Source organism: Daucus carota, chromosome 1 (assembly GCF_001625215.2).
Source record: "Daucus carota subsp. sativus chromosome 1, DH1 v3.0, whole genome shotgun sequence".
NCBI lineage: Eukaryota > Viridiplantae > Streptophyta > Magnoliopsida > Apiales > Apiaceae > Daucus > Daucus carota.
The window spans coordinates 45,939,884-45,966,347 of record NC_030381.2 but is presented as its reverse complement, the minus strand read 5'-3'; the positions used below and the strand labels follow the sequence as shown (position 1 = coordinate 45,966,347).

At 34.8% G+C, this 26,464-nt stretch overlaps 2 protein-coding genes across 4 annotated transcripts; both read right to left on the bottom strand.

The window, feature by feature from the left end:
* Positions 1-453: 453 nt before the first annotated feature.
* On the bottom strand, positions 454-10,371 carry LOC108194573 (uncharacterized). 3 transcript variants are annotated; one of them, XM_017361535.2, is made up of 6 exons: positions 10,235-10,371; positions 3,528-3,780; positions 2,332-2,640; positions 1,751-1,834; positions 1,451-1,580; positions 454-1,223 (listed from the first exon to the last, which is right to left on the bottom strand). In XM_017361535.2, the coding sequence occupies exons 2-6, from the start codon at positions 3,764-3,766 to the stop codon at positions 969-971; spliced, it is 1,017 nt and encodes a 338-aa protein (XP_017217024.1). In that variant the 5' UTR covers positions 3,767-3,780; positions 10,235-10,371; the 3' UTR covers positions 454-968. The 3 variants fall into 3 exon arrangements, with proteins under 3 accessions (XP_017217024.1, XP_063941773.1, XP_063941774.1); XM_064085703.1 differs by lacking the exon at positions 10,235-10,371 and having other exon boundaries at positions 3,528-3,818; XM_064085704.1 differs by lacking the exons at positions 3,528-3,780; positions 10,235-10,371 and adding an exon at positions 2,759-3,151.
* A 924-nt stretch (positions 10,372-11,295) lies between these two features.
* On the bottom strand, positions 11,296-26,138 carry LOC108204532 (uncharacterized). Its single transcript, XM_017374023.2, has 15 exons — positions 25,795-26,138; positions 24,770-25,172; positions 24,478-24,655; positions 24,252-24,391; positions 22,605-23,508; positions 22,306-22,406; positions 21,974-22,118; positions 21,826-21,894; positions 21,688-21,733; positions 18,304-18,773; positions 17,921-18,000; positions 14,769-14,904; positions 13,691-13,880; positions 11,978-12,060; positions 11,296-11,783 (listed from the first exon to the last, which is right to left on the bottom strand). The coding sequence occupies exons 1-15, from the start codon at positions 25,892-25,894 to the stop codon at positions 11,661-11,663; spliced, it is 3,168 nt and encodes a 1,055-aa protein (XP_017229512.1). The 5' UTR covers positions 25,895-26,138; the 3' UTR covers positions 11,296-11,660.
* Between the last annotated feature and the right edge of the window lie 326 nt (positions 26,139-26,464).

Sequence of the window (26,464 nt, the reverse complement as noted above, 5' to 3'; positions counted from 1 at the left end):
CTTGTCCAAATGCCTGATCTTCGCTGAAAAAGAGTGTTCAACAACTAGCTTGGACAACATCAAATGCATAAATCATAAAATTATAAGCCACTGTTCAAGCTATAATCATAGAATTAATCGGAATGATTAATCGACTAAAAGCCGGAAAATTCCAGTTGGAAGCCATAAATCCAGACTTTGAAGCTCAAACCAAAAACAGGAAGTAAAATATAAATTAATTATTCTTAGACGATAAAAAGGTAGAGCTGTTCCTCGCCATCCATAGTCCATACACACAAATCAATCAAGAAAAACTATGACCATTAAAAAGAATTATAGGTGAATATTTTCGATTAAACCCTCTCCTTATAATGGCAAAAAGACTATTTACCATTGATCTTTGCCAACATTATATAACTATGACCATTATAAAGAACTTTAGGTGTCATAATGTGATGAATGAAGACAAATCAATCAAGAAATCAAGCAAGATTATAAAAAAAATAAAAAAAATCCAAGATATCATCATCAAAGACTAAATTCAGAAACACATCAAATATTTTTGCTCTCCCTTGTCAGCTATAACTAAAAGGAGACGCGCCTTCCGGCTAAAAATTATAGCCAGAAGAGAAAGTGCCTTCCCGACTACAATTTTGTGTTGACAGCTAGAAAAATTATGGCAGTTAAAGGACCATGAACCATGTACTATTTGAAACAAGATGTTAGTGAAACATGACACTAACTAATTAACCAAAAGAATAAAACCTGAGTTCCACCTCACAATAAATTTTACCTTTTTAAGCATGAGGCAATAAAAACATCTTCTAAATTTGGAGAGAGAGAGAGAGAGAGAGATGACAAATTTAACATTGTTCCAAAAATCAACTGCTGCCTGCAATTTTCAGCACAAATTTTCCATACTGAACCCTCCCAAGGTGCTATTCAAACAATCGTTATAAACGATAGACTCAAGTCAATTTCTTGAGTCCTCACTCCTCGCTTTCATCTCCACTGGATTCATGAGAATCAGTTGCATCATAATCTTCATCCATCCCACCTTGTTTGTTGTCATCAGAGATCTCTAACACACTGTTGTGATCTGATCGAACCTCACCATCGATTCGTTCGAATTCTTTATCTGCAACTGCCTCCAAAACATCTTTTTGATTTGGATCTTTGATTTTGTGTTCCATTCGAGTTTCAATGAGATAATGTGCCACAGACTTGAACCCCTGCTTTTTGACCTGAAATACGAAAAGTATGCATTAGCTAATTCTTTGTGTGCAACGCTTGTGTTCTTCATAAGTGCATTAAATGTTTTTCATCCTCTCAATAGACAAAAAGGGATATTAACGTTGTCTAAGTGGCAACACTGCATCTTTGTTTGATAACAAAAAAGGGAGCTGTAACTATCAAGATTACAGTCGCTAAACACAGATCAATGAAGTAATGTGAGGTCCTTGAACTTAACCTTCCAATATATGTCACCAGTAGGCACCCATCCTTTTGCTCGGCGGCATCGACTACAATTGCAAATTCCCCGACAAACAGGGCACGTCCAGCTCGAATTCTCATTTGCTTCAACAACATTTTCACCATATCTACACAAAGTACCAAAGAAAATTAACCACTGGCCTGGTAGGCTGGTATGCACTCATGATGTAAACCATTGATTTTGAACTAACAATCTACTTATCAACAGATGCTGCAAAGTTAAGAAAAATATTAAGGAAACAAGTGCACTAATTGAGTAACTCTACCGGCAGCCTACCTAGTAAACAAGCAATCCCCACATAACTGCCCTTCCACTGTCTTGCACTTGCTGCACATAGTATGTCGACCAACAGTTGCCTGCCTGCATTGACAGTAATATGCATCTTATCAGATTAAAATACTAATATTTCATGAACTTTCTTAATTTCTTTGCCAAGTGCCAACTAATGCTATATTATGTTTCATAATATAATATAGGACTCGCACAGTACAGAATCATTACAGATTACAGACATACAAAAATCATCTGATAGAGAACATCTTGACCTTCAATTTTTATAAATGTAGCTAATGTGATTATACAATCACCAAGTACCACTATTGCTCAAGCCTATGCATAGATTATATATATAGGATGTTAAGCTAGAAGGGAATGTTTTCTACATATAGCAGTATCCAGTACCACTTAAAAAAGAAATTTTCTAAATCTTTGCTAGAACAGTGTTTTCAGAATCAGGCCTCTTTATATCTCAACCTGCCAGTCATTCTGATATTAAGGAAAATGAGATACTTCACTTAAATTATAAGTTTATAACCATACCAAACTAGACCATATACTAAATAAATTGAAGTGAATACCTGCATTGATGGCAATGCTTCCCCTCATATTGATCATATATACGGTGCCCATCTTCATCATACCCATCAACATCCAGTATCCAGACCATCTTACAATCACCTAAAAGCCGTCCATGCTCTTCAGTGTAAACCTCAGGAATGGAACTTTCTTTTATACAGATCTCCTCATCCTCCGAGTGTTTTCTCCCTTTCCTAGACCCTGGACCCCTAAGACTTCCCCTCCTCTCTCTTTCTGGCGCAGGAATGAGAACATAGTCAGCTCCTTTCAAACTCTTTTCTGAATAATCAACCCTCTCTGCCCCAGTTAACCTTAACAAACCAATAAGAATAAACTTAATAAAATCTTAAACACGTAAATTTCATTTGTCTGCAAACAAAATGCAACAGAAATTGGAATCTAAAAACACATGAAATCCCAAACACCTACCTATGTCCACATCGCCTTTTCTCGACTTCATACAAAATTTTCATATATGTAGAAAAACACCAACGTAAATGCAGAAAGATGCATAGAAGTTCATGTACACTTCCTTCTAACATTTACAAAAACCAAGCAAAGCAAAGCAACACTAAAATAAATAAATAAAAATCTTTTTTTTCTTCCAAGGAAAACATGTTAAAGATACATGTCCAATCAAGTCCGTCTACTAACGCTTGAAGATTTGGGAAATACGGGTAACTTAGCAATTAGCATACTATCAAAGCGTTAGACTTCTCTAATATACAACCTCCTAGCCCTGATACTCCGAATGAAAAAACAATAATTCCAATATCCACGCGGAACTTGAAAAGTGTGTTTTAAAAGATCCACTTCTAGGATTCAAAAACAAAAACCAAAAAAAGCGGGCTTTTTTTTTTTTTTTTTTTTGTAATAGTGATAATAGAGTGTTCAAAGATAGATTGTCCAACTTTAGAACTTAACATGGTTTCATAGCTCAGATTTCGAAACAACTCTGAAAATGCTTTTTTCCGAACCAAAAAAAACCAGAAAAGCAAACACTAGGGTTAACAACTTAAATACAAGACCATAAGATTTTGGGAGACATACAATGTAAATAAAATAGGCCAAAAGCAAGAAAAGCAAAAATATAAAAACATAAGAACGGACATAACACAACTGTAACATGTTAAAAACATAACCCACAAGCTGTAATGAAAAAAGGGATAAGACAAACAACAAAAGGGGGTAAGTATACCTAGAAGATCTCCTTGTACTAGTGAGATCAGCAGGAGCAGCAGCAGGCTTGAGAGGCTTTTTATTAGGTTTAGGAGCAGGTTTGAGGTTTTTAGCAAGGTCCAAAATGCCCATTTTCTCAAGCCTCTCCTTGTTCTCTTTAATCCTCTGTTGCCTCTTTTTCTCATACTCTGTCATTTCTTCTTCTTGTTGTTCTTCGTCTTGTTGGCTTACATTTCTTCTGCTCCGCTTGCTGGCCATGGCTGTCCTTTGCTCTACTCAAACACAACAATGTGGGGTTAGTGGGGTACTGGCTACTACTAATTTGGTATAGTACATGCCGGACAAACAAATTAAATATTTGTTTTTGTTTAATAAATTAGATTTCTCAAGGTTTAAGTTTTAACTGTGCACTAATCATTAAAATTATATTAAAAATATATATAGACAAATATTGTGAGAAAAAAAAATCAATAAAACTTACGTTATTGAACGTAGGAAATATTTTGTTTTCTCATAAATAAAAAATTTAAAACAAATACAATTATTTGGGAAAGACCGTCACTGTGCGGTCTAGTATGAATTTTTTAATATAAAAATTTATAATAATTTTTATCTCTTCAACAATATTTTTTAAAAAAATTTGTTTTCGCCCATTATTTCTTAATTCATGTACATGAATAATTATCAAAATATCTTATGACAAAGTGTTAAATATATATACCTGACTTATTATAATAATTACTTTAAAATTATGTATAATATATTTCTCTAAACTTATACACTTAAAACACGAATAAAATCATCATTATAATAGATCGTCACATGAAAATAGTTAATATTTATTATTATAAAATATTAATTAGTATTAATATATATTTTTTGTAATAATATATATAAATATATATATATATATATATATATATTTCTTGTAATCTCAAGATGTTACTTCTCCATCCTCTTTTACATGTTTCTTTTGAAAAAATTACGCATTTTAAAAAAATTTAGTTGAGTACTTGGTTTTCTTATCTACATCTAATAAATGCAACTGAATTAAATTGATTTATGTGTATATTTTTTTATTTTGACAGTAATTTATGTGTATATGTGTGGTAGTCAAACATGAAAACTTGTATTTAAGGTTATTTTTTGAGAAAACATTCAAAAAATTGTTTTGAAAAGAGAAATGAGACAAAGTATTTTGAGACAAATTTTTTTCTCAAAGAGGACATGTAAAAAGGGACAGATGGAATATTGTTTAAGATGTCTGGGAATTTACGATGAGTTTGTTATAATGACCGGCTTAATTGATTTGTAAAACATTATGTAAAATTTGTTGAACCTGAAAGACGTTTTGTTTGATAATACTGGCATATTGATCGGTTATATCTTAAAAATAGTATATTATTATTATTTCAGGTTGTTATAATAAAAATATTTTAATCTAGTATGATAGTTGATGACATGACATTTGCTACAGATTTGTATCCCTTCAACAAATATAGCCATCCATATGGACTTGGCTAAATTATAATAAAGGGAATGTAGAGTTGAAGTATGAGATTTTGAAGAGATTATGTATATTTTTTTTATTTTTTGGTATGTAGCATTATGATTTCAGTGTAATTTTAAATAGAATAATATATTACATCATTTGGACTATAAGCATCTCATAATTTGATAACATTACATAAGATATAGCAATTTGAATCTAGTATATATATAATTCAATGAAACTATAAGTTTATGAAGATTGACACAAATCAAAAGGTCAACATTCAACTAGGCATTAGAAGGGACATACACAAGCAAGAAATGCTATATAAGAAGATAACAAAATTAAATGATATATAAATGATAATTGCATTGTCCTAAGAAACAATAATAACAATTGCAACGAATTTATATTATCCCAATAATAATATTAAAAGAGTTACTAAATCGGATGATATGTACCAATTCATTCTCCAATCTTTTCGTGAGTTCAACCACACCATTATATTTTTGTCTCACACACCACCTATTTGCTTTTGAAGTAGTCCTTTATCTCCCACTCTTACTTATCTCTTTGGTTTGGGAGGACTCATATACTTTATTCTTGCATTCTCATCCTCATTAAAGCTGTTATATGGTTTAGGCTTTGATCATTGAAGTCATACTAATCAAGTGATATTCAGGAATGCTGTAGTTTTTAGATGTTCTTGTACTTTTCAGTTTATGTTAGAAAGTTATTGCCATGTTTCTTATACTTCCAAGCTCATCATCAATTTCAAGATGTGTAGTGTCTAAAAAAAAATAAAAATATCATAATTACATGTCCAACCATCACTGCCACTAGCAACACTTCAATTATTTTAATCAGATCATCACAATATATCTCATAAATCCTCAATTTTGATCTGTATTTCCTTTTCCTTACTTCTAATTCTCACTTAATTTCCTTTATCAGTACATTGCTAGAAGTCAGAAACTTATTATTTAATGTGAAATGATCAGCATACAAGTTTATCTTGGATATTTTTTATATAATTATACAAGATCCCGAACAGTATTATCACTATACACAACCCTAACCCCTTTATTAGTAGTTCTATCATCAATTTTAAAATAAACAATATAATCCATATTGTAACCATACTTCTCAGCCAACTCCTCTAAATTACAAAAAGATAACGAATTAGTCTCAAAAGCAGCTGCCATTTATATTTTAGGTGTTGATCCAATCTATCACTTTTTAAAGAATAATGCCCCAAATATCACTACTAAAGAAAATGGATTAAGGCAAATTCTACGCTCCACGAAAAAATATAGGGCTCAAATATCATTTTGCAATCCAAAACTCTAGATCATGTAGTGTTCATCCCCTTTTCACTTCTTCACGCCAGATCATGTAGCGTCTTGAAACCCTACATGCTATTTCATGAAGCGTTTTGAAATCCTGAACGCCATTCCATGTAGTGTTTCACTTTAAAAAGTCAAATCATGTTACGTTTTGTAGTGATTTTTAGACCTAAACGCAATATGATGTAGTGTTTTCTTCTAAGAATTAAAATGCTGGATTAACCTAACCAAATCAAACGTACCCTGTATATCTCGCTTAGAGCAGAGTCTGACGAGGATAAATGTACACAGATCATGCCCCTATTCTGAAAGAGTAGGGAGGTTGTTTCTGTAAAAACCCTTGACTTAGTGCAAATTAAAGTATTATGATATACATACATACATATATATAGTACATTGGCCCATGATTTTCTTTACAAGGAACTCACCTTTGTTGTGAAATCCTTCGTCATTGAATGATCTAAGTCTTTTCTTCAAACCATAGTGCCATAACCCTCATAACAGGAGCCAATAAGGGCCATGAGTTTCTTTAGAGTCAATTGACCCACTATAAACCACGAAACCTAAGAGCAAGTCCAATGCCAGATGCAAAATAACTATAGCTATTGTTATAATTTAGCACCAAAAAGTGTTTTTTATTGCTAAAATAGAACTTCAACTCCAATGCTAGATGCATTTTGCATCCAAATATTTCCAAATTTAAGCAACTTTAGTCCCTCTCTCCTAAACTTTATTTAAAGTTCACCACTATACATACCAATTATAGTTAGTTGATGATGTGGTATGGATGCATAAATGCATCCTTGGTTTCAAATTTAGAACCAAGAATGCATATATGCATATTTGCATCCAAATATAGAACCCCATTGGGATTTTTAGCATTTGATTTCAAATTATAGAAATGGCACCACTTATAACATTGCATTGGACTTGCTCTAAGCCATGAGTTTCTTCAGAATGAACTAACCCCTTATAAACTCGAGGTTGAGTCTCAACCACTCTAATACGTTGTCTCCAGTCATTCTTATCTAATGTTATATCACCTGTGAGATTTAAGACTCTCATGTCCGAACTTAATTGATCAGCCCATGTCGGGCGGGACCGAACTTTCATTCTTTTGCCTCGTACCAATATATTTTCAACCCATTTAACCGGGTTGAGTTTCATGTGCGTTGAACGTGTACATACCAACGTAAACGCCCCTCCTTCATTTTCTAGAAATAGACTTAACACCTAAAAGGCATCAAAAAGTAACATTCGGTAGATGATCTGTCATGGCGCTACCACAAATCCAACACAACATACGCATTTCTGTTGTCTCCAGCCTACGCTCTTGAGCCTTTCTCAATGGCCAGCACTCAGAATCATATCGTAATGACGGTCTGACTGCGACTCGATAGAATTTACCCTTTACCTCAAAGGTACATTTTTATCACACAACACGCCAATAGCAACCCTCTAGCAAAGTCATCCCGCGGAAATGCGATGTGTCACATTTATAGAAATATCATCATTACTCTGGATGATAAAGCCTAAGAACTTAAAGGTATTAGTTTGTGGTACAAGGGCTTCAATAATACAGACAACTACAACATCCTCACGAATCTCCTCGCTGAAATTGGCACAAAGATACTCAGTTTTAAAATGGCTCAGACACAATCCATAACCCTCCAACGATGCACGCCACTGTTCTAAGTTTGCATTAAACTCGTTCCGAGACTCGGCGATTAATACACTATCATCAGCAAAAAGTATACATCAAGGCACATGAGCTTGAATGTCATGGGCAATCACATCCAAAATAATTATCAAAAGCAAAGGGCTGACTACCGACCTTTGATGAATTCCGACTTCAACTGGAAAATACTGAGTATCCCCAACTGATATCCTAACACATATCCCCACCGTCGAATACATATCTTCGATGGTTCAAATGTACATCGTCAAAACCTCTGCGCTCCTAAACATCTCCAAAGAACTGCTCATGATACTTTATCAAAAGTCTTTTCAAGATCTATAAACATCATATGATGATCCTTACGACGCTCTCGATATTTCTTCATAAGACACGAATGAGATAAATCGCCTCAATGGTTGACCTTCCATGTATAAAACCAAATTGATTTGCTGAAATGGTACCAATAATTCTAGTCCTACACTCAATAGCTCAGAACTCATTCCCAGAATCATTGTATGACTAAGCAACTTAATACCATGATAGTTACTACAACTTTGGACATCACCTTTATTTTTATAGACATGTGCCACAACACTTAACCGCCACTCACTCGACATCCTTCTTGTCCGGAGTCTAATTTTAAAAAGAGCCATCAATCATCGTACACTATGTTCCGTCAAACACTGCCACACCTCAATTGGAATCTCATCTGGCCCAATTGTCTTACCTTTACCATCATCCACAAGGCTGCGCGCAACTCTGCTACAATAATATCTTGACTCGTACTGATATCAATATATCATCGTTAGTAACATTGACGACTCTTGTTTTAATACAATATCCCTTCCTCGAGCTACGTTAAATAAATTAGAAAATTGCTGACCCCATCTCGCCGTAATATCCTCATCATGAAGTAAAATACGGTCACCTTCATCCTTAATATATCATCCCGGACAAATATCTTGACGCCTCTTGGTGCGTGCTTTTGCAAGTTTAAAAATTTATTCACTCCCTTCTTAGTACTAAGACGCCTATGCATGTCTTGATATGCCTTAGCTTTTGCTTCCGCGACTACCTATTTAGTCATTCATTTTGCAAATTCAAATAACTCCTTCTTTATATGTCATTTGGTACCTTTGGGACATGACACTAGTTTCAAAAAAACATCTTTTCTTGAATTACACTTTGGCTTGTACGTCGTTGTTCCACCACTAAGACTCTTTCTGGTTGTTGACATTTCTGATGACACTCCCAACATCCTCCTTGGTACACTTCTAATTGAGTTAGTCATGTTTGTCCACATTTGGTATGCATCTTCTTCTAATCTAAAACATTGCTCAAGCATGTCCTTAAATTCTTCTATTTTCGTTTCGTCAAAGAATTCGTGTGTAGCAACTCTCATTCCCTCCATTTGTTGACTATTCATAGATAAACCCATGGATAAGAGACGGTGTCGTGAAGCACATGCATCTTTCGCAAAAACCTGACAATCTTTATAAAATCTAAAATCCCTACTACAATAAGAAGATAATCAATTTGAGTGGAACGACCCCCACTCCTAAATGTAAGTAGATTTTCATCACGCTTGCGAAAACAAAAGTTAACAATCATTAAATTATGTGTTGTCACGAATTCCATAAGTGTGTATCCATTTTCATTTCTGACACCATAGGTAAACACATCGTGAATACCTTGGTATCCATCTACTCTTGCGCTAGTGTGAGTAATAAAATCACCACCAACAAATAGAAATTGATCTCAAGGAATACTTTGAATCAAATCATCCAAACAATTCCAAAAAGTCATGAACTCAATATCCCCAAACCCAACCTGAGGCGCATATACACAAATCACAGTCCAAATAATCATCTTAACAGCTAATCTAATATACATGAATCTAACAAATAATCAAAATGCTAGATTATACGATGTTAATAAGTGATATTTCGTGTCATTTTTCGCAACTATGATAATTGGAGCATTACTGGAAGAAATTGTGATATATGGGGCAGTTTCTCACATTGTTAGACCAATAAACATAAGAACCAATAAAATCAACATGATTATGAAGACATATAGTAAGATCTGTACATATGCAATCACACAAAAATGAAGCACATATAAGCATACACAACAATTAATCTCAAATATATACATATATACAAGTTCAGATACATAAATATATAGTTGATGCAAAGATTCGAATATACCTTAATATGGAGTGCAAAGAGATCTCACACTTGTTTCCAAATTGAATGCAACTCAATCAAGATTATAAGATTTGTTTCCCCCAAAGGGTCTTCGCCGCCTCTCTCTCGCGCTTATTTAACCCTAATTTTTCCTCTCAAATGTTTTTATCATTTTAACTTATTTTTATCTCGTATATATGTTTTTCTCACTCATCACGTGATATGCGACATATGTCCATGTCATATCGGTAGTTGTGTAGTTGTCTCCACGTTAAAATCAATATCTATTTCATTTGGTCAATATATTAACTGAATAATTTATCATTATTTTCCATTAAAAAAAGTGGTGAAATTAAAGTCGATGTTTATTCTAATATAATTAAGAATGGTACAATTGAAAACAATATCTATATTAATATAGCTAACGAGCTTGTTATTACTCACTATTAGAGTGGTGCAATTGATCCCAAAAAGACCGATAAAAATAAGTAGTTATTCCACTTCAACATCATGTTTCCATACAATTTTCATCATGAAAATTCACTCACTCATACTCTATCTCTATTTTCTCATACTCTTTCCTTTCTCCATTAAATTTCTTTACAATTTCTCATATCATTCTCTCCAAGTGAACACAACCTAAATGAATGCCGAATGTTGTTAGTGTCCAATATTACTCTCTCTTTTTTCTCTTCGCCCCCATCATCATGACAAATAAGTGAATAACCGATATAGCCAACCCAATTATCAGAACTCTCTTGCAGATGTTGCTGTTGTATCCTTACTCGCATTGTCGAACTTTTGAGTATCATCCGATACACTAACCAAGTCAACCATTTCGAAGACTTGAGAAAACATCTCACTCCTCTGCAGTCTGCACCTCTCCATCAAAATCCAAATACCACTAACCAGGACCCGTACAAGTAATTACGACTCGGCAAGAAATGGTTCACAAAAAATGCAATGCGATGTATAACAACACTACAAAGAATGTCTATTTTCAATAGATATTTAATTCATTATTTTGTCAAAATTAAATGAAATAAATTAATTTTAAGAGCTGCAAAAGCACAAGGTCGCTCTGAATAAATATTGCTGGACTGCGGATTAATATAATTACAATATCTACTGATATGTAGAAAATGCTAACACACAAAACAAAAGTTCTGTACAATTTCTGGTTACAATCTCTGTATAGTTGGGTGGAGGAGGTCAATAAACTGCCCCCGTATACGTGAACAATGTCAGAATTTACCATACTACCTCTTTGTTTACAAAACATAACACTACTCGAAAAGCCAGTTTGCCTAGAAGCGAAGTCCATGATTTGCCAATCTTGGACAATGACGATGCAGAGGTATGAGATTTGTGTGAATTAGGACACAAGTTGCCCAATATACTGTAGAACACCACTGATGAGGAGTGCCAAGACGATTAAGCAGCCACCTTAAAGAGATTGAGTCCGCATTTTTTCATGCATATCCAAAACGACGTCACCCATCTCAGGGAAAATAGATACAAGCACAAGTTCAAGAATTTCATATGTTACTTGCTTCAAACATATGGTAGACTGCATAGCATGACAAGCGTATATATATTAGACAAAATTAATTGAAGCCAACTGACACCCAAGTCACATGCTTAGCCTAGCCATGCCAACCTCATCCTCTTTATGGGAGGTTAAGGGTTCAATCATGTCAAAGGAAATGTGGGTGTATCTACCAATATCAAAAAAAATAAAATCAGCTTATGGAATTATATTACCTGGAGGAAATAAAATATGTCTCTAGCACAGCGCTTGTATTGTTTGTGTCCAATTAAGCCGACTAGTGCAGCAGGAGCTCCACCTTTATTTTAAGGGAAAAAAAAATGGATGAACTTCATTTGTCACCAAACTAAGATGCTAAATCAGCTATAAAGACTACATGTACCCACCGCCAAGCTTATGTATTGTTACCATAAGGATAAACTAAAAATTTGTATAATAGTCACGTTCACCCCCACCGAACTTACAAATAGCTTAAAAAAAAAATTGCCCAAGAGTACGTTTTAGCCAAAATCCCGTGCTTCGTAGACAAGATGAGGATTAATATCAGTGTCATCAGTCGTTATAGTGCTCTTGGAACACAACACGTTCAGCATCATATCTAGGGTCCTTTAATTAAATGATAAAGTAGAACTTTTCTTACTCAGCGAATTCGAGTTTTATGTTTATATCAAGGAACATTGACCAATGTGTGAGACCAGTAATTTGGCAGACATCAACACATTTGCCTGATAATGTAAACTTCCTAAAGGAGACGTATATTGTTTTGAACCCAGACTAAATCTGCAAGGACACAAGGGCTTATCTGATACGCTTTAAATAGGTTCTGAATGACCACTACAGAAATGTTTCTTGATTATGCAAAATACCTCATATATAATATATAACCTATAACCTATTGTGCTCTGACTAAATGGATTGTTAGGAAAGAATTTAGATAGCATTTAGAGCATCAATGGAAAAGATAATCGTTTTATTCTCTTCAACTTCATTTTTATTTAACATCTGTTGTGTTTTATATGAAGTCAATTAACATGGTTGTAGCTCAATTAGTGCACCGGAGAGAATTTTCAATTTAACATAATAACAAACATGCATAAAACTAAAAGTGTATGTAAGTATGTAGTATTATAATCGATTATAAATAATTTAACTAGCGGGAAACAAAAATCTCCAAATACCCTGGGATTGGATCATAGTGGCATATGCTCATCCCTACCTTTCCACACGATAAGTCATGGTTCAAATTCTCACACCATCTCCGCTTGCACATACAAAATTATTTAAACTAATGCTACCCCCCCCCCCCCCCCCCCCCCCCCAAAGAAAAAGAAATAAATCTTTGAAGATTTAAACAGTATTATTATTATTATTTAAAAGAAGTTACAATTAGAATGGTTAAGAAACAACAATTTCCTTTAGCATCAATCGTTTACAAAGCCACTGTGGAAGTTAACTGTTAAGATCTAAACTGCCAAAGAGATGCACGCCCCAGATGTAAGGATATTACTGACATTACATGACCAGCTCTTTTAAAAACTTGTGGTATTGGAATAAGCTACTAAATACACCTAATATCTTTAAGTTCCTGCACTTAAAGCTCGTTTCTTGAATAGAAGACTGATCACTGGGCCTTATTTGGCCAAAATTTGATTTTTTTTTTTTGTCGATTTTTTTTTTTTTGGGGGGGGGGGGGGAGGTGGACCACGAGACCTCTCGGTATTGAGATGTACACTGCACCTTTATGCTGTTAAGGGACCAACTCTAACAAATCCATATGTTGTTGGGAGAAGCCACTAAATGGGTCCTTGACATATACTATTACTAGGAAAACAAGAACGCATGAATGCGCACATACATGGTAGTAAGAATCCAGTAAAAAAAGGTTCAAAAACTACAATATTAAAACATCAGAGGGAAAAGCAACTCACTCAAGATCATTTTCTTGACATTACTAGCTCGCCGAGCAGCCTCAAGCTGGAGCTCAAACGAACCTGGTTTAGAGGTATTGCTGCTGGCTGAAAGGCTTGTACTTTGCGAAGATATGTCATTAGTTTCATTGTCATCTGCTTTACTTCTAATATTGAGTTTCAGGAAGAATTTACCACCAGGCCAAAGAACCTGAAATAAAAGTCTGCTGTTAGTAAACATGATACCTCAGAAAAGGCATACAAAGGAATTCATACATGTGTTTAGTGTGTGGGCTGTATCAACATATATTGGCGTTCAGGAATTTTACAAATATGAAACATGTGAAGCTAGCCAGTACATGGGATTTTTAGTTGGACCGGCTCTAATTAAACTAGTGTTTGCGTGTGTGGGTTTTTGGGGGAGGGGGGGGGCACAAACATCACACACTTGGGTGTCCTTTATGCTTTGACTACCCATTGGCAGTTGTAACAGTGAATTTTATCTGAAGAAATGATGTTGACCTTGTTCAACCATTCAAACCTAGTCTGCAACTACAGTACTAGACTTCAACAATTTTCAGCAACTCAGCTAACTTTATTGTGTAGAATACTTGAATGCTGAAGCATTACTGCTACAACTGCACGTATGGTAACAACAGTCTCTCTCTAAATCATGTGAGACAAGCACTTATATATACGGTCTTAAGGCTAATACAACCTGTACCTACAGGTCACAACATGTCAGGTGAGTCTGGAGGTGATGGTTGAGTGTTGACTCTAATAGTTGCACAAGGGTCGGTTGACTGAGCTTATTATACTTGAAATAGGAATTTTCCACAGACTTTTACAAGTTTCGCTCTTCAAATGACTCACTCTCATAATGTGCAATACTGGCATGTTGAAGCATAATACTCCTATAACTTCCATTACTCTTACCTTTTCCTGTCTTTAAATTGAGAACCAAATTTCAGCAGATTATTACCAACAGGTTTTCATTTGTTATACTCTCATAAACATGATGTCATAAGTCCATCTAGTGTTTTAGTCTTTCAAATGACGTTAAAAATACAAAATCTCTACAAAACAACTAGAAGCTTACATCCTGGATCCAGCGAATTCCTTGAGCAATTGTATCGTCTCTGCGGAGCCAATGTATTTGCATCAAGAGCCAGTCATCAATAGCATCTTCCATCATTAGCTGCAGTATTTGCTTAGATATCCAAAACACTTGCCGTCTGCATCAACAAAAACAAAGAACAAAATCCAAACAAACTAAGATCATCTTATCCATAATGACAGATGTTTAGTAAAATTTGCATTAGGAAATATTCTCATTTTTACAATTAATATCAGGTAACTTGTATAAGATACGGAAATGTTTGACTTTTTACTAAAAGGAAAGCAACACATATTGCATAACACTGATTATAGATGCATAAGATTATGAGCACCCAAAGAAGCATAAAACGAAGGTAACAAAAGAAAATCATTGACACACTTGTTCGAGTAAGCAGATACTGCAGAAGCAGAATAAGTATGTGCCACGCTTTTTAAACTATTTATTAGTTAGACCGTGCCAAAAGTCATGACTGCTTTGTTGTAGATAACCAGTAAAGCTGTATTAGTATAATTACAATACCTGTAGATGATAAAAACAGAGACTCTCTTAGCTGTATTAGTGGATTAGTAGAAAGGCACGTTCTTTTGTTACTTTGTCTCAAGCAATGTACTGGAATCTTTCGTGTGCGGTTTGGAACTGAAGGACATATGTAGACGTGGATCACTTTGCTTAATTAAACAAAACATAAAATTGCCAAGACCTCATTCATACATGTACCACAATTCATTACTTGAACAGTTGAACTCTTTGGCTAAGCCATCTGCCATTGTACCCATGTCAGATACTTATGCACTTGAACACTAGACTTGTTGGGACAGTTTTATGGTCTCACTTATTATTGCATCCTCGAATATTGTTCCAACTAATGTGTTTCAGGAAATAACTGTCTTAGTTGTTAACCATTATATATTGTTATTTATATATGTGTATTTGTAATTGGATATTTGTGTTGGCTATTTAGTGCTATTCTAGAATAGATATAGTGATAGTTATATATCAAGAATCAACAATATAAATAGTTTGAGGAATCACATGATTTATTTATGGGTCGCGCTCAAGAGAGAACCAGTCCTTAAAATAGAACCAGAGAACCACTAAGGTTCCGCTGCAGAACCCTAAATTTTAAATAGATTTTTAGCATCTAAATCTAAATACATGTTTTTTCCATGTTTTTTCATCGTTGTGTGTGTTCAAAAATGATTTTGAAATATAGTACATAGATATTGACATATTTTGCATGTGAAGTTTTGCTGCAGAACTCTAACTAATACTAGAAATAAGTTAAGGGTTCTATGGGTTCTTTCTCTAATGGTTCTCTCTTGAACATGACACTTTATTTATATTTCAATTCAATTTTGGTAAAGGCGGGTTTTCTCACTTGTTTTTCAACCCTTGTATTATATCAAGTACGGGAGATGGTCCTAGAAATTGATTGTTGGCAACAAACTATCTGCTCTTTTTTATCGCCGGAAGGAAAAAACCCTAGAGTGGATGTCTAAAGCGCGGATGGGCTCATGGGCCCACTGCATGCACACAAGAAATCTAGGGTTAATATCTTTCCGCTATAAAAAATTGTGGATAGTTTGGTGCAACAATTGATTGGCAGGGACCCGAACCCATCAAGTATATAGTATTGGGGACTTGTTTATTACTATTCTGCACAAATTTTAGCACAGATCACAACAAAAATTGTCATTTCTTAGTCTAAAATTGCATGTCTTCCATAAAAACTCAAATAAAATGTCTTACATAGAAACGATTGTAACAAGGTTCGTATTCTCAACTTAAAAAATTAATTTATGATCTTAAATCTCCAACAGTATTCTTAAACAATCTTATCCACATGGTTTCATGATGGGGAACAAAAGTGAGAATTGGTAGTTATTTATATATGCTACTATCTAACCTGTCTATATTAGGGTAGACGAAAATTAGTGTATTTGTTTATATGTTTGTAGGAACTGGACTTTGTATTTTCGGTTTTATGAATTGTCATGGGCCTTGGTCCATAAGGTTATTCTCTATAAGTGTGCATAAGTGAAGTAATCCCCACATTATCCAATATTTGATTATTCGAATAATAAATATGGAATTAAGTCTGTTCAGAATATTTCCTCCCTTAGGATAGGGATTCTTCTGCAGAAGAATCACCCTAGTTTATCTATTTAAAATTTTCTATTCAATATCAACTTCTGTATTAATTTGTCATTCATCAATTAACTATAGGGCAACCATTATTGCATACAAAGAATTAAACTATTAATAGATGCAAAGAACTGAAGAAAGGGAGTTAACAATTGTGTGATGGGTACGGAAAAATGAATCAGTGTAAGCTATTTCATTATCTATGCATCTAGAAGAAAAAACCTATATGTCACTTTGAAGCCTTAAAACGCGTCTTCCAAATACTATTGCAAGTGTGACCAATTTTAGAGATAATTGGGATTAACGAGTATACTTCACCTAAAATTTATGTTTTGGTTCTTCTAATTGCAATACTTGGTAAGGGACAAGTCGACTATGATGTAGAGATTAAACTACAAGTTGCAAATTATTCAAAGTATCTCCCTCAAGACGCCAAAGGAGTCTCCTAATACTCCACATAGACTTTGTTATTCCAGAATGTTTCAGAGAAGTCAATATATGATTGAAGTCTATCATCTGCTCCTGTAAATTCTTATTATCCACTAATTATTTGAGTTCACACTATCATGTATGTCCAAAATCTCCATCGCTATTATCATCGGTCTCCCTCCCTCACATACACACAATTACACCTATTTAGCTATTACTAAATTCATTTTTTAACAAGTTCCTGACCCTGAGACAAGGGAGTATTCAGTTCACATGATACCTACATAATTCACTTGAAGATGCCTAAATCAGATATTCATTATCAATCTTTGTCTACAAATATCTGGAGGAAAAAGTGAGAAACTTGAGGTGAACCTAACTAAATGGATTCTTTATAACTAAAAATTTCAAATATAAAGGTATGCCAAATATTTTAGAATATCATAAACATGTCAGATACCATAATAACATGTTTGCTATGTTAGAAGATTTAAAATAGCAAGAAAGAAGTTATACAACCATATTAATTGCTATAATATATAGAAACAGCCTCTCACCTTAGCCAGCCTCTTCTCTTTAACTGGAAGACATTATCAACTAAATTCAACAGGGGTACACTTAAATTTGGTGGTGTCCACTGCAAAAAAGAACCAAAGAAGCATTAAGGATATTATATGTACACATATGTTCTGAATAAAATTAGTAATAAGCAAGAGAGTTATCATCTATTTATATTTGTTTGGCTTGTCTAATAAACAAAGAACAGATTTGTCGCATCCTGCAATATTTTATCGTCCTGCCCCATAGTCCATTCTCAACATAAGAACTCATAATGGAATAGGACAAAAATTCAAACATGAAAACAATAATCAATTAAATGAGGTTATTAATTCAAGCAACTACGTGTCCAACAATTAAATTTAGTTAGCATGCACAATACCTCTTGTGGTACTCCAATTGGATCGTCCAGTTGTCCAGGAGTTAATGGGGATTTCACCCCGGGAGAAGCACGGAGACTTGACAATTCAGACTGCAGAGTAGAAAACGCTTTTTCCTCAGAAGAGATGTTTCTAAAGTCGTCACTACGTGTAACAACCCTTGGTGGAAATTCCTTTGAGTTCAGTTCATTGTCTGAATGCCAACCATTAGTTTGTATATCATATCCTGAATCCTTACCATGAAGGTTGGTACTTTTATCACCCTCCTCATCAGAAAAACTATTAATTGAATCTGCAGTATCCCGTCTCAGATTTAACTTGTTTATCTCATCTTCTTTCAAGGATAAATTCCTTCCATAAGCCGAAGAAGCTGGTTCAGGTACTGAAGTTGGACTAGCGACTTTCCGTATCAATCCATCTGAAACCCCTTTGAACTGGCGTACAATGTCATCCATAGCATCATCCACGTTGACTGGTTAAATAATATTAAAACATAATAAAATTAGTGAAATGTATTTTAGTCAGTCATCAATCATATTAGTTAGCCTAGTATATGACATGAACCAGAGAGCATAACATCATCAATATATTTCAAGAGCCAAATATATTTATACACTCATCAAACACCATGGCATTTACACTAAAAAAAAAATCTGGTAAAATGGTCAAAACCAGATCCCTGCGCAGTATACATGACATCAGTAGTGATAAATAGACGTCACTTGTTATACATAACTGTATATATAAAGAGTTAAAGACACTCTTAATCAATACTATCTTGCTGACATTTTATGACTACATAACAATTTAGGGCAATACAGGTACAGCAAAGAACTTAGCCCAAAGCCTGATAATAAATACATTAGCCAGGAACGATACTGCATTGTTAAATATACAAATATACTATCCAGAGACACTGCCTAATTGATGAGGAAAATTATAAGGATATGTTATGACTTCTATAAACAGAAGTGTATGACTACACCCTCAACTATCAAAATATTGTTCAGCTTAAAACGAGTCAACTGAGACCAGAATTTCGTAAATCGAAGAAGTAACCTCAGTTTATGTTGAATTTAGTACAGGTGCTCTGTTCTTCACTGTAACTCTCACATCTGTTACTTTTCTGTTACTATTAGCTATGATTGAAGTTGTTTCAGGGGATTTAGAGTCGTTTACAAGTAACTAGTAGTGTCCCGTTGCTGAAATTGGATTCTATCACAATTTTAGTGGAATTGTAGTGGTGGAGAATCTCTGTGTTGTGTTACTTTGTTTTTGTGCTGTGTTTGATAATTGGAGAATGATTGTCAATCTGAGACACTTATTTTTTTTGCCAAACTGATCTGAGACTTGTAGTAGTGCAACTTGCCAGTAGAATTGAAGTAAGGAGTTGTATATTGGAGTGTGGAGCAGTTGAGGTGTAAGCTTGGTGTGATTGTGATTAAACCTGAGCAGGAAGATTGTCTGTAAACAAGTGCTCTACATCTGTTTGATTAATTGAGTGAAGAATTAGTTACTACAAGAGTGATGAAGTCTCAGAAGCCTCTCACCAAGGCACATTGAGAACGATACAGCAAGACTTACTGGGGACTAATGAGAAGATTGAGAGGCTACAGCAACAGATTTAGTTGCTAGTGATAGGATCGAATCAGAAGAATGCAAAGAAGAAAGGTCTAGAAGCTAGTTATAAAGAGGACATTGAAGGAGTCGAGGAGAATGTATCTCCAGGGTCTTTTGGTAGAGGAATGTATAGAATCCAGTACATGCAGCTCTGAAAAGACAGAGACAATTGCACAGGCAGGTTAAAGTTGCAGATGAAACAAAGAGTACTGGTTTTAACAAGGATAGACCAAATGAAATCCAAAGCATCTCAAGTTGTCATTTCCAGTTATCAAGGAGCAGATGCCATGGAGTGGCTGAGGGACTGTGAGGAATACTTCACAATCTATGAGGTGCATGATGGCAAGAGAGCTGCCATTGTGTAGCCATGGACTTGAATGGACTCCAAGATCATGGTATAAATCCTTCATGATTGGACAAGAAAGGGCAATTTGGCAACATATCTCTGAAGCTTTTATTGCCAAATCTGGGGAACTAGACATGATTTAGTCTTTGATGAATTCAAAAGATTACAACAACCGTAGAGTACTATGATAACTTCAAACAATGTAGGGGTCAATTACTAAAGAAAATTCCTGGTTTGACTGCAGAGTATTTCCAGGAGAATTTCATTGAAGGGTTGGAATTGGATATGAAAGGAATGATAAGACTGCTGGACCTCAGTCCCTAGAGCAGGCTCTCAAATTGGCTAGATACTATGAAGGAACCCTAAATGCTACTCTAAAGTAATATGGAAACTATGGAAGTGATTTCAAAAGCAATAACTCCTATCAACAGGCTGCAAAGACTGCAGTGGCCACTTCTGGAACAGTCTTTAGCACTAAAGCTTACTTCCTATTCAGTGCCAGGCAGCAGAAGTAACTTCCTATAAGCCCAGACCTCGTACTTACTCACAAATAGAGGACAATAGTGTGAGAAGCCATGGGGCAATCTAATAATTGCAGAAAGTGATGGTGAAGATTGTGAGGAACCAAGGAATGATGAGTACATTGAAGATGAAGAAGTCGAGGGTCAGGGTGGAGAATTTGTTCTGGCAACTATATAGACACAAACCACTACAAGGCCTCAACCCTTGCATTTCAAAAGTATTTGCAGCTATCAAGCTGCAAGGGTACTCTTGGATGCAGGCAGCACTCTCAACTTGGTAAGTGCAAAATTGTCTTTGGGAATTGGTCGATCATGTAAGTCTCAGGTTACATAATGGAGCTTCCCTGGAAAGTGCTACTAAATGCTCAGACTTGGTTATACAAGTGAGTGGAGAGGAATTTATGACTCGGGAAAAATATTAGTAAGGGTAAACTAGTCATTACAGCTGTGGAAGCTGGAACTTGTAAATACCAATTCCTTTTGTAATTCAGTTGGCTTTTGAATTATAATTCAAAAATGGAAATGTTTTCCCACCACTTCTCTCTCACTAAACTCTCTGCAGTCTGCACTCTCTCTATAACAACTTTCTCCCTCTAACCTTCACCTCTTTTGCTTGTTGAGTCTGAATTTCATTTCTCATCTGTATTAGCCTATATCTATTTTTATCCTTGATCTGCTGTGTTCATAGCTTAAACATATGCAAAAACATTCATAAAACAAAAAATAATAAGTCAAGTTCCTAACATCAAACATGCTCTCAGTGACCTGAATATAATTATGTTTTTTAAGTACAAGAGATTTAGAGTAAATGGAAAAGTTTTCATCATCTAATAGTCAAACATACACAAGAATTCAGACATACAATGCAATAGAAAAAACACAAGCGGAAAGGTTACTACCTGCCAGGGATTTCATCATGGAGGGGGATTTTCCGAAAGAATAATTCTAAAAAACATCGAATAAAAGGCGTTAGTTTACTTAGTAGTGTCTCTAGTGTATGTGATGGTGAACATAGAACGAAGAAGAAGCAATATCACCTTTGATGAAACACTCAAAAAATCCCACACTTCATGTTGCTCAGCAACATTAGCAATTGACAAGAGATCCTAGTAGATATAAAATACTCAAAAGATTACAACGCATTAGGGTAAATCTTGCATAAGCAGAATAGGGAGAAAACTATACTTGCAAATACTTGTCAAGTTGAATGCAGCGTTGATGAACAAAAGCATCCTCGGTGCTGGAAGAAAATATTCTTTTGGGAGGCAAATGTAAAGTATAGTTGGGAATATCCTTAAGCTGACGATGCAATCTCTCAAAATTCCTGTATCTGCTCAGACAATCTAACAAACATATTAAAAAAAGATGAAAGATCCATAATAATGGGCTGAACAATTCAACCCAAGCTTCAGAAACTTTTGCAAGGAGATAATGATCAAAACAATATTCACAAATAAGCAACTTCCGAAGTAGGTAAAATCTATAAACATCCCACTAGAGTAAAATGAGTGTTGTACCTTCTTTTAACAAACCAGGTTATTCCATCAATATCTGTCACTGCAATTGAATAAACTGCAAAAGATTTTGACCCAAGTTTTTCAAAATATGCTCCCACAACCTGCGAAGGCCAGAAAACCATCAGGAACTTCCCTTTACATATGGCATATTGGCATAGATTAAAGACATGAAGAAATGGTATATAATATAACTAAATATATTTTCAGTACTATATATAAAGAGTGACCAGGTGCCCTCAAAGTCTAATAAAGAGTATAAATTACAAGCACGTTCAATTAAGGGAAAAATGGCTAAATACCCGACACCTTAGCTTCACCGCCTGTTGTCCCTCACTAGATGAAACCATATTTAGAGCACTTTTTGCATTAGTAGCTTGACTCGTGCTGCTAAGATCTTTATCGCAGAACTCGGATATAACTGATCCACCACTCTTGCAGATAGAATCAGTTTTCATTACTGGTTCAGTATTCAAATCCGGGGTGCTATTTGATCTAGTCATCTTATTTTTATTTCCACTAGCAATAGAAGATGTGGAATTCTCACTTTCATTTACAATTCGGTTTCCCTTAAGAGATACTACTTTGTTCAGAGTTGGTGTATTAAGGGTTGCACTACTGATTTGATTACTTGGTCGAGAATCTATCGGAGGCCTTGAATGTGCCGGGGTTAAAGGTTGATTCTCCATTCTTGTGAATGCTTCAGCCTTCTGAGCTGATATTTCCTTATCCAAATTGGTAGACAGTGCATTGCTTGAATCTGACCCCTGTATTAGAGGAGACTGACCTCCTGCAGCAGCAAGTTTCTGAACCTTCTTTTTGTAATTTCTTCCTATTGCCCACATATTCTCAAGATTTTCAGGCATAAGAACTTCTGTTCTTCTCTGGGTAGCTGCCTCAAGGACTCTAGCCCATTCAGCAGATCGTGGATGCATGGCCTCATTATGACTTGTGTTGGTGATGGAATTTTCTGAACCATCTGATACACTTTCTTTTGCAGTTTCATATCTGGACAGTGTCATGTCAGTCCCTTTACTTTGAGAAGATGTAGCTATATTTGTGGCAGCTTCAACATGATGTTGATCTCCAGTAATGACATGATCACCTTTATGACCCTCTACATTGGGCGATTGACCAAGACCTATCTGTTTAATGCTCACATCTTTAAGAGCAGTCAAAATATACTCAATCAACTCATTTATATACCTGTAAAGTGTGTACACACAAAACAATCAACACCTAAATCTAAAAACGTTGCAAACAAAAGACACATGCACCACATGGAAAGTTTGATAATTAAAGAGTCATTGCATGTAGTCGTGAACAAACAGAAATATCAAAATGAATATTACATGTCGAGGGATTAAAAACTGTGTCCAGATCAGATACTTACGTTAAGTAGAATGTTAAATCATGTCAGAACACAGATATAGTCAAAATGGACAGGGTCCTAAGACACAGGTTAGTTTATTTAATAATTAAATGATTAGAGGAATGCGTGAAACCAAACCCTTCTAATAAGAAAGCACAAATAGAAGTCAATATTCTTCAACCTATAACAAAATGAAAACATATAAATCTAGAAACATTTTAAAATTTTACATTACTAGGATATCTTTATTCATGTTGCAGGCATAAACAGATGATACTTGATGTTAGGTCCATTCCAATTGGAAATCTATGATATAGAGATATACAAGTTTATCATGCAGAGTAACACAAAAAAGTCATTATATACATGAACCTGGTCCAGATTTTGGCAAAACAAGTCAAAGCCTAAATACTAATTACAAATCAGAACTCATATTAACACAGCCTGCAAGTTTCTTGAGACAGCCATGAACCATGTATATAAAGAAACAAACATATAGAGGACGACACATATCTAAAACAGAGATAAAGAGGAAGACACTTATTATGAAAAAATACAGATATATTTATTTACTCACGCAGGGCTGGCCAAATTTATGAGAGGTTGCAACACCAAACAAGTTACCAACTCCCGGGCAATGCATCGAACAAGAGGGCATTGGGCTTCCCGTGGTCTAAGTGCTACTGCTAAAAGCGCGCCCGTAAGCCGTTGAAGAACCTACAGAAACTACAAGTCTCAGACGATACAACACACAGAGAGCTCTGTAATAAAATTAATTATGCATAGCTACACTCAACTCACACCTTGTACTCACACTCTGGAGATATCAATGCTGGGTGAAGCTCCTTAGAAGCCAAGAGATGATGCTTCAACCTTTCATCCCTTTCTTCAGAAGACAGCGTCCCCATAACTTCCATCCCGATAGCAGCTTGGTTTCTTCTAAATAGATCTAGATTTTTACCTATAAGGTCTACAATATCCCTGAAAACAATCACCAAAAGTTTAGTACGATCGCTCTGAACTCATATATGCACGACCTTAAAAGCTTCCAAAAAGACTTTTAAACAAATGACAAAGAAGACTTGTGTAAACAACCTCGTCAACAATTCAACCAAGTTTATTTCCTTTACTCTACCACTCACTTCTCCAAGTACATCCATGACCACTGCATGTATAAGCTCAGGGGCCTCTTTATCTGGTGTAATATCTGAATACCATAAATCTACAACAAAATCTTGCAAAAGTTTTTTTACAAAGTCATCCATCGCAGCCTCCACAACTGGAGAGTCAATTTTTCTCTTCCATTTTGGAGGTGGAGGGGAATTCGAAAGGCGAGAATCATTAACAGATAATTGCTTCTTTTCTAAGTGGGAAAGATAGGTCTGCCGACGGATATTACGGACCTTCCAGCGGAACTCAACCTCATTACACAATATCCGTAATCCACAAACTATGAGAATAGATATAGGAACATTCATCCACATTGATTTACTTGTATCTGCATGAAGATTAATAAATTCAACACCGTCAAATCATTACAAGTTATACAAACATACAGAGGGGGCAAGAAGTTTAAAATAAAAAACCATAGCTTCCACATCCTACCACAAAAAGTATCCTAGCATTGTGGTCAAGTGGATTCCCCGCTCTTATTTTTGTAACAAAATTAGAAGGTTCAATCTCGGCAAACACATGCACAAGTGAGTTGTATTACAATTTTATAAATGATCATACCAAAAACAGAAAACCCTATAATTGGTTACAATTTGAGGATGGACACTAACTACCCAAGAAAGGGTCAACAAGATTTACTTCTTAACTTAAAACTAATAGGGCTAGCTTGAATTTAAAATCTCGAGAAATAACAAGAAAATCCAACAGACTAATGCTAGAACAGATAATGAGGTAAAGAGGAAAATGGCACCACCAAAGCAAAATTGAAAAAAGAAACATCAATTGCAAATAGCCTATTCTAAGCTTGAATCTTGAGTAAAAAGCAACAAATATTACTTAATTCACACAAAATAATTCGAGTAAAAACCACGAAAATAATTAGCAAAAGCAAATTAAAGAAAGCGCGTCTTAATAATAAGGAAGCAAGAGATGAAGAGCAAACATACGTGTTAAGAAGTACGAGACAGAGAATATACAAAGGGCCCACCAAACAGTTCGAATCTTCGCTTCTTCGATGAGATCTTCGATAGTTTTCATGGCCTTCATCTTTTCAATCCCCACAATCAATATATTTAATATATAAATATATTAATTGCTTGTTATCTCAAAATCAAACTCTTTATGAATTCCCAGATTTTATATAGATTCTATATATATAATCAACAGTTTGTGTAGGCAACGGTAAAGAATTGAATCTGAAGATTGATGTTGCAGAAGCTGGGGCTTATTTTTCTTGCAAGAGGACAGGGAAGGAAACAACGTGGGACAGAAAGAAGGAAACAAAGATAAACTCGACACGATGTGTTTTTTTATATATATTATAGACAAAATAAGTCAAATATTATCTTCATTATTCTCCTGACAAAAAAAAAAATTTATCTTCGTTATTTTCGTATCAATATGTCGATTTGGTTTTGAATAAGAATTAAGAACTACGAATAAAATTAATAGTTTGTATTATAAAATTGAGAATTGTGATTTACTATTTTAATTAATTTTTCTATATATCGAATTTACAATTTATAATAATAATAATAATAACAATAAATAGTAATAATAAAAAAACATGTCTCGGAATAGTTGTTAGGATTGTTATTAAAAGTGTAGGCCAAAGAC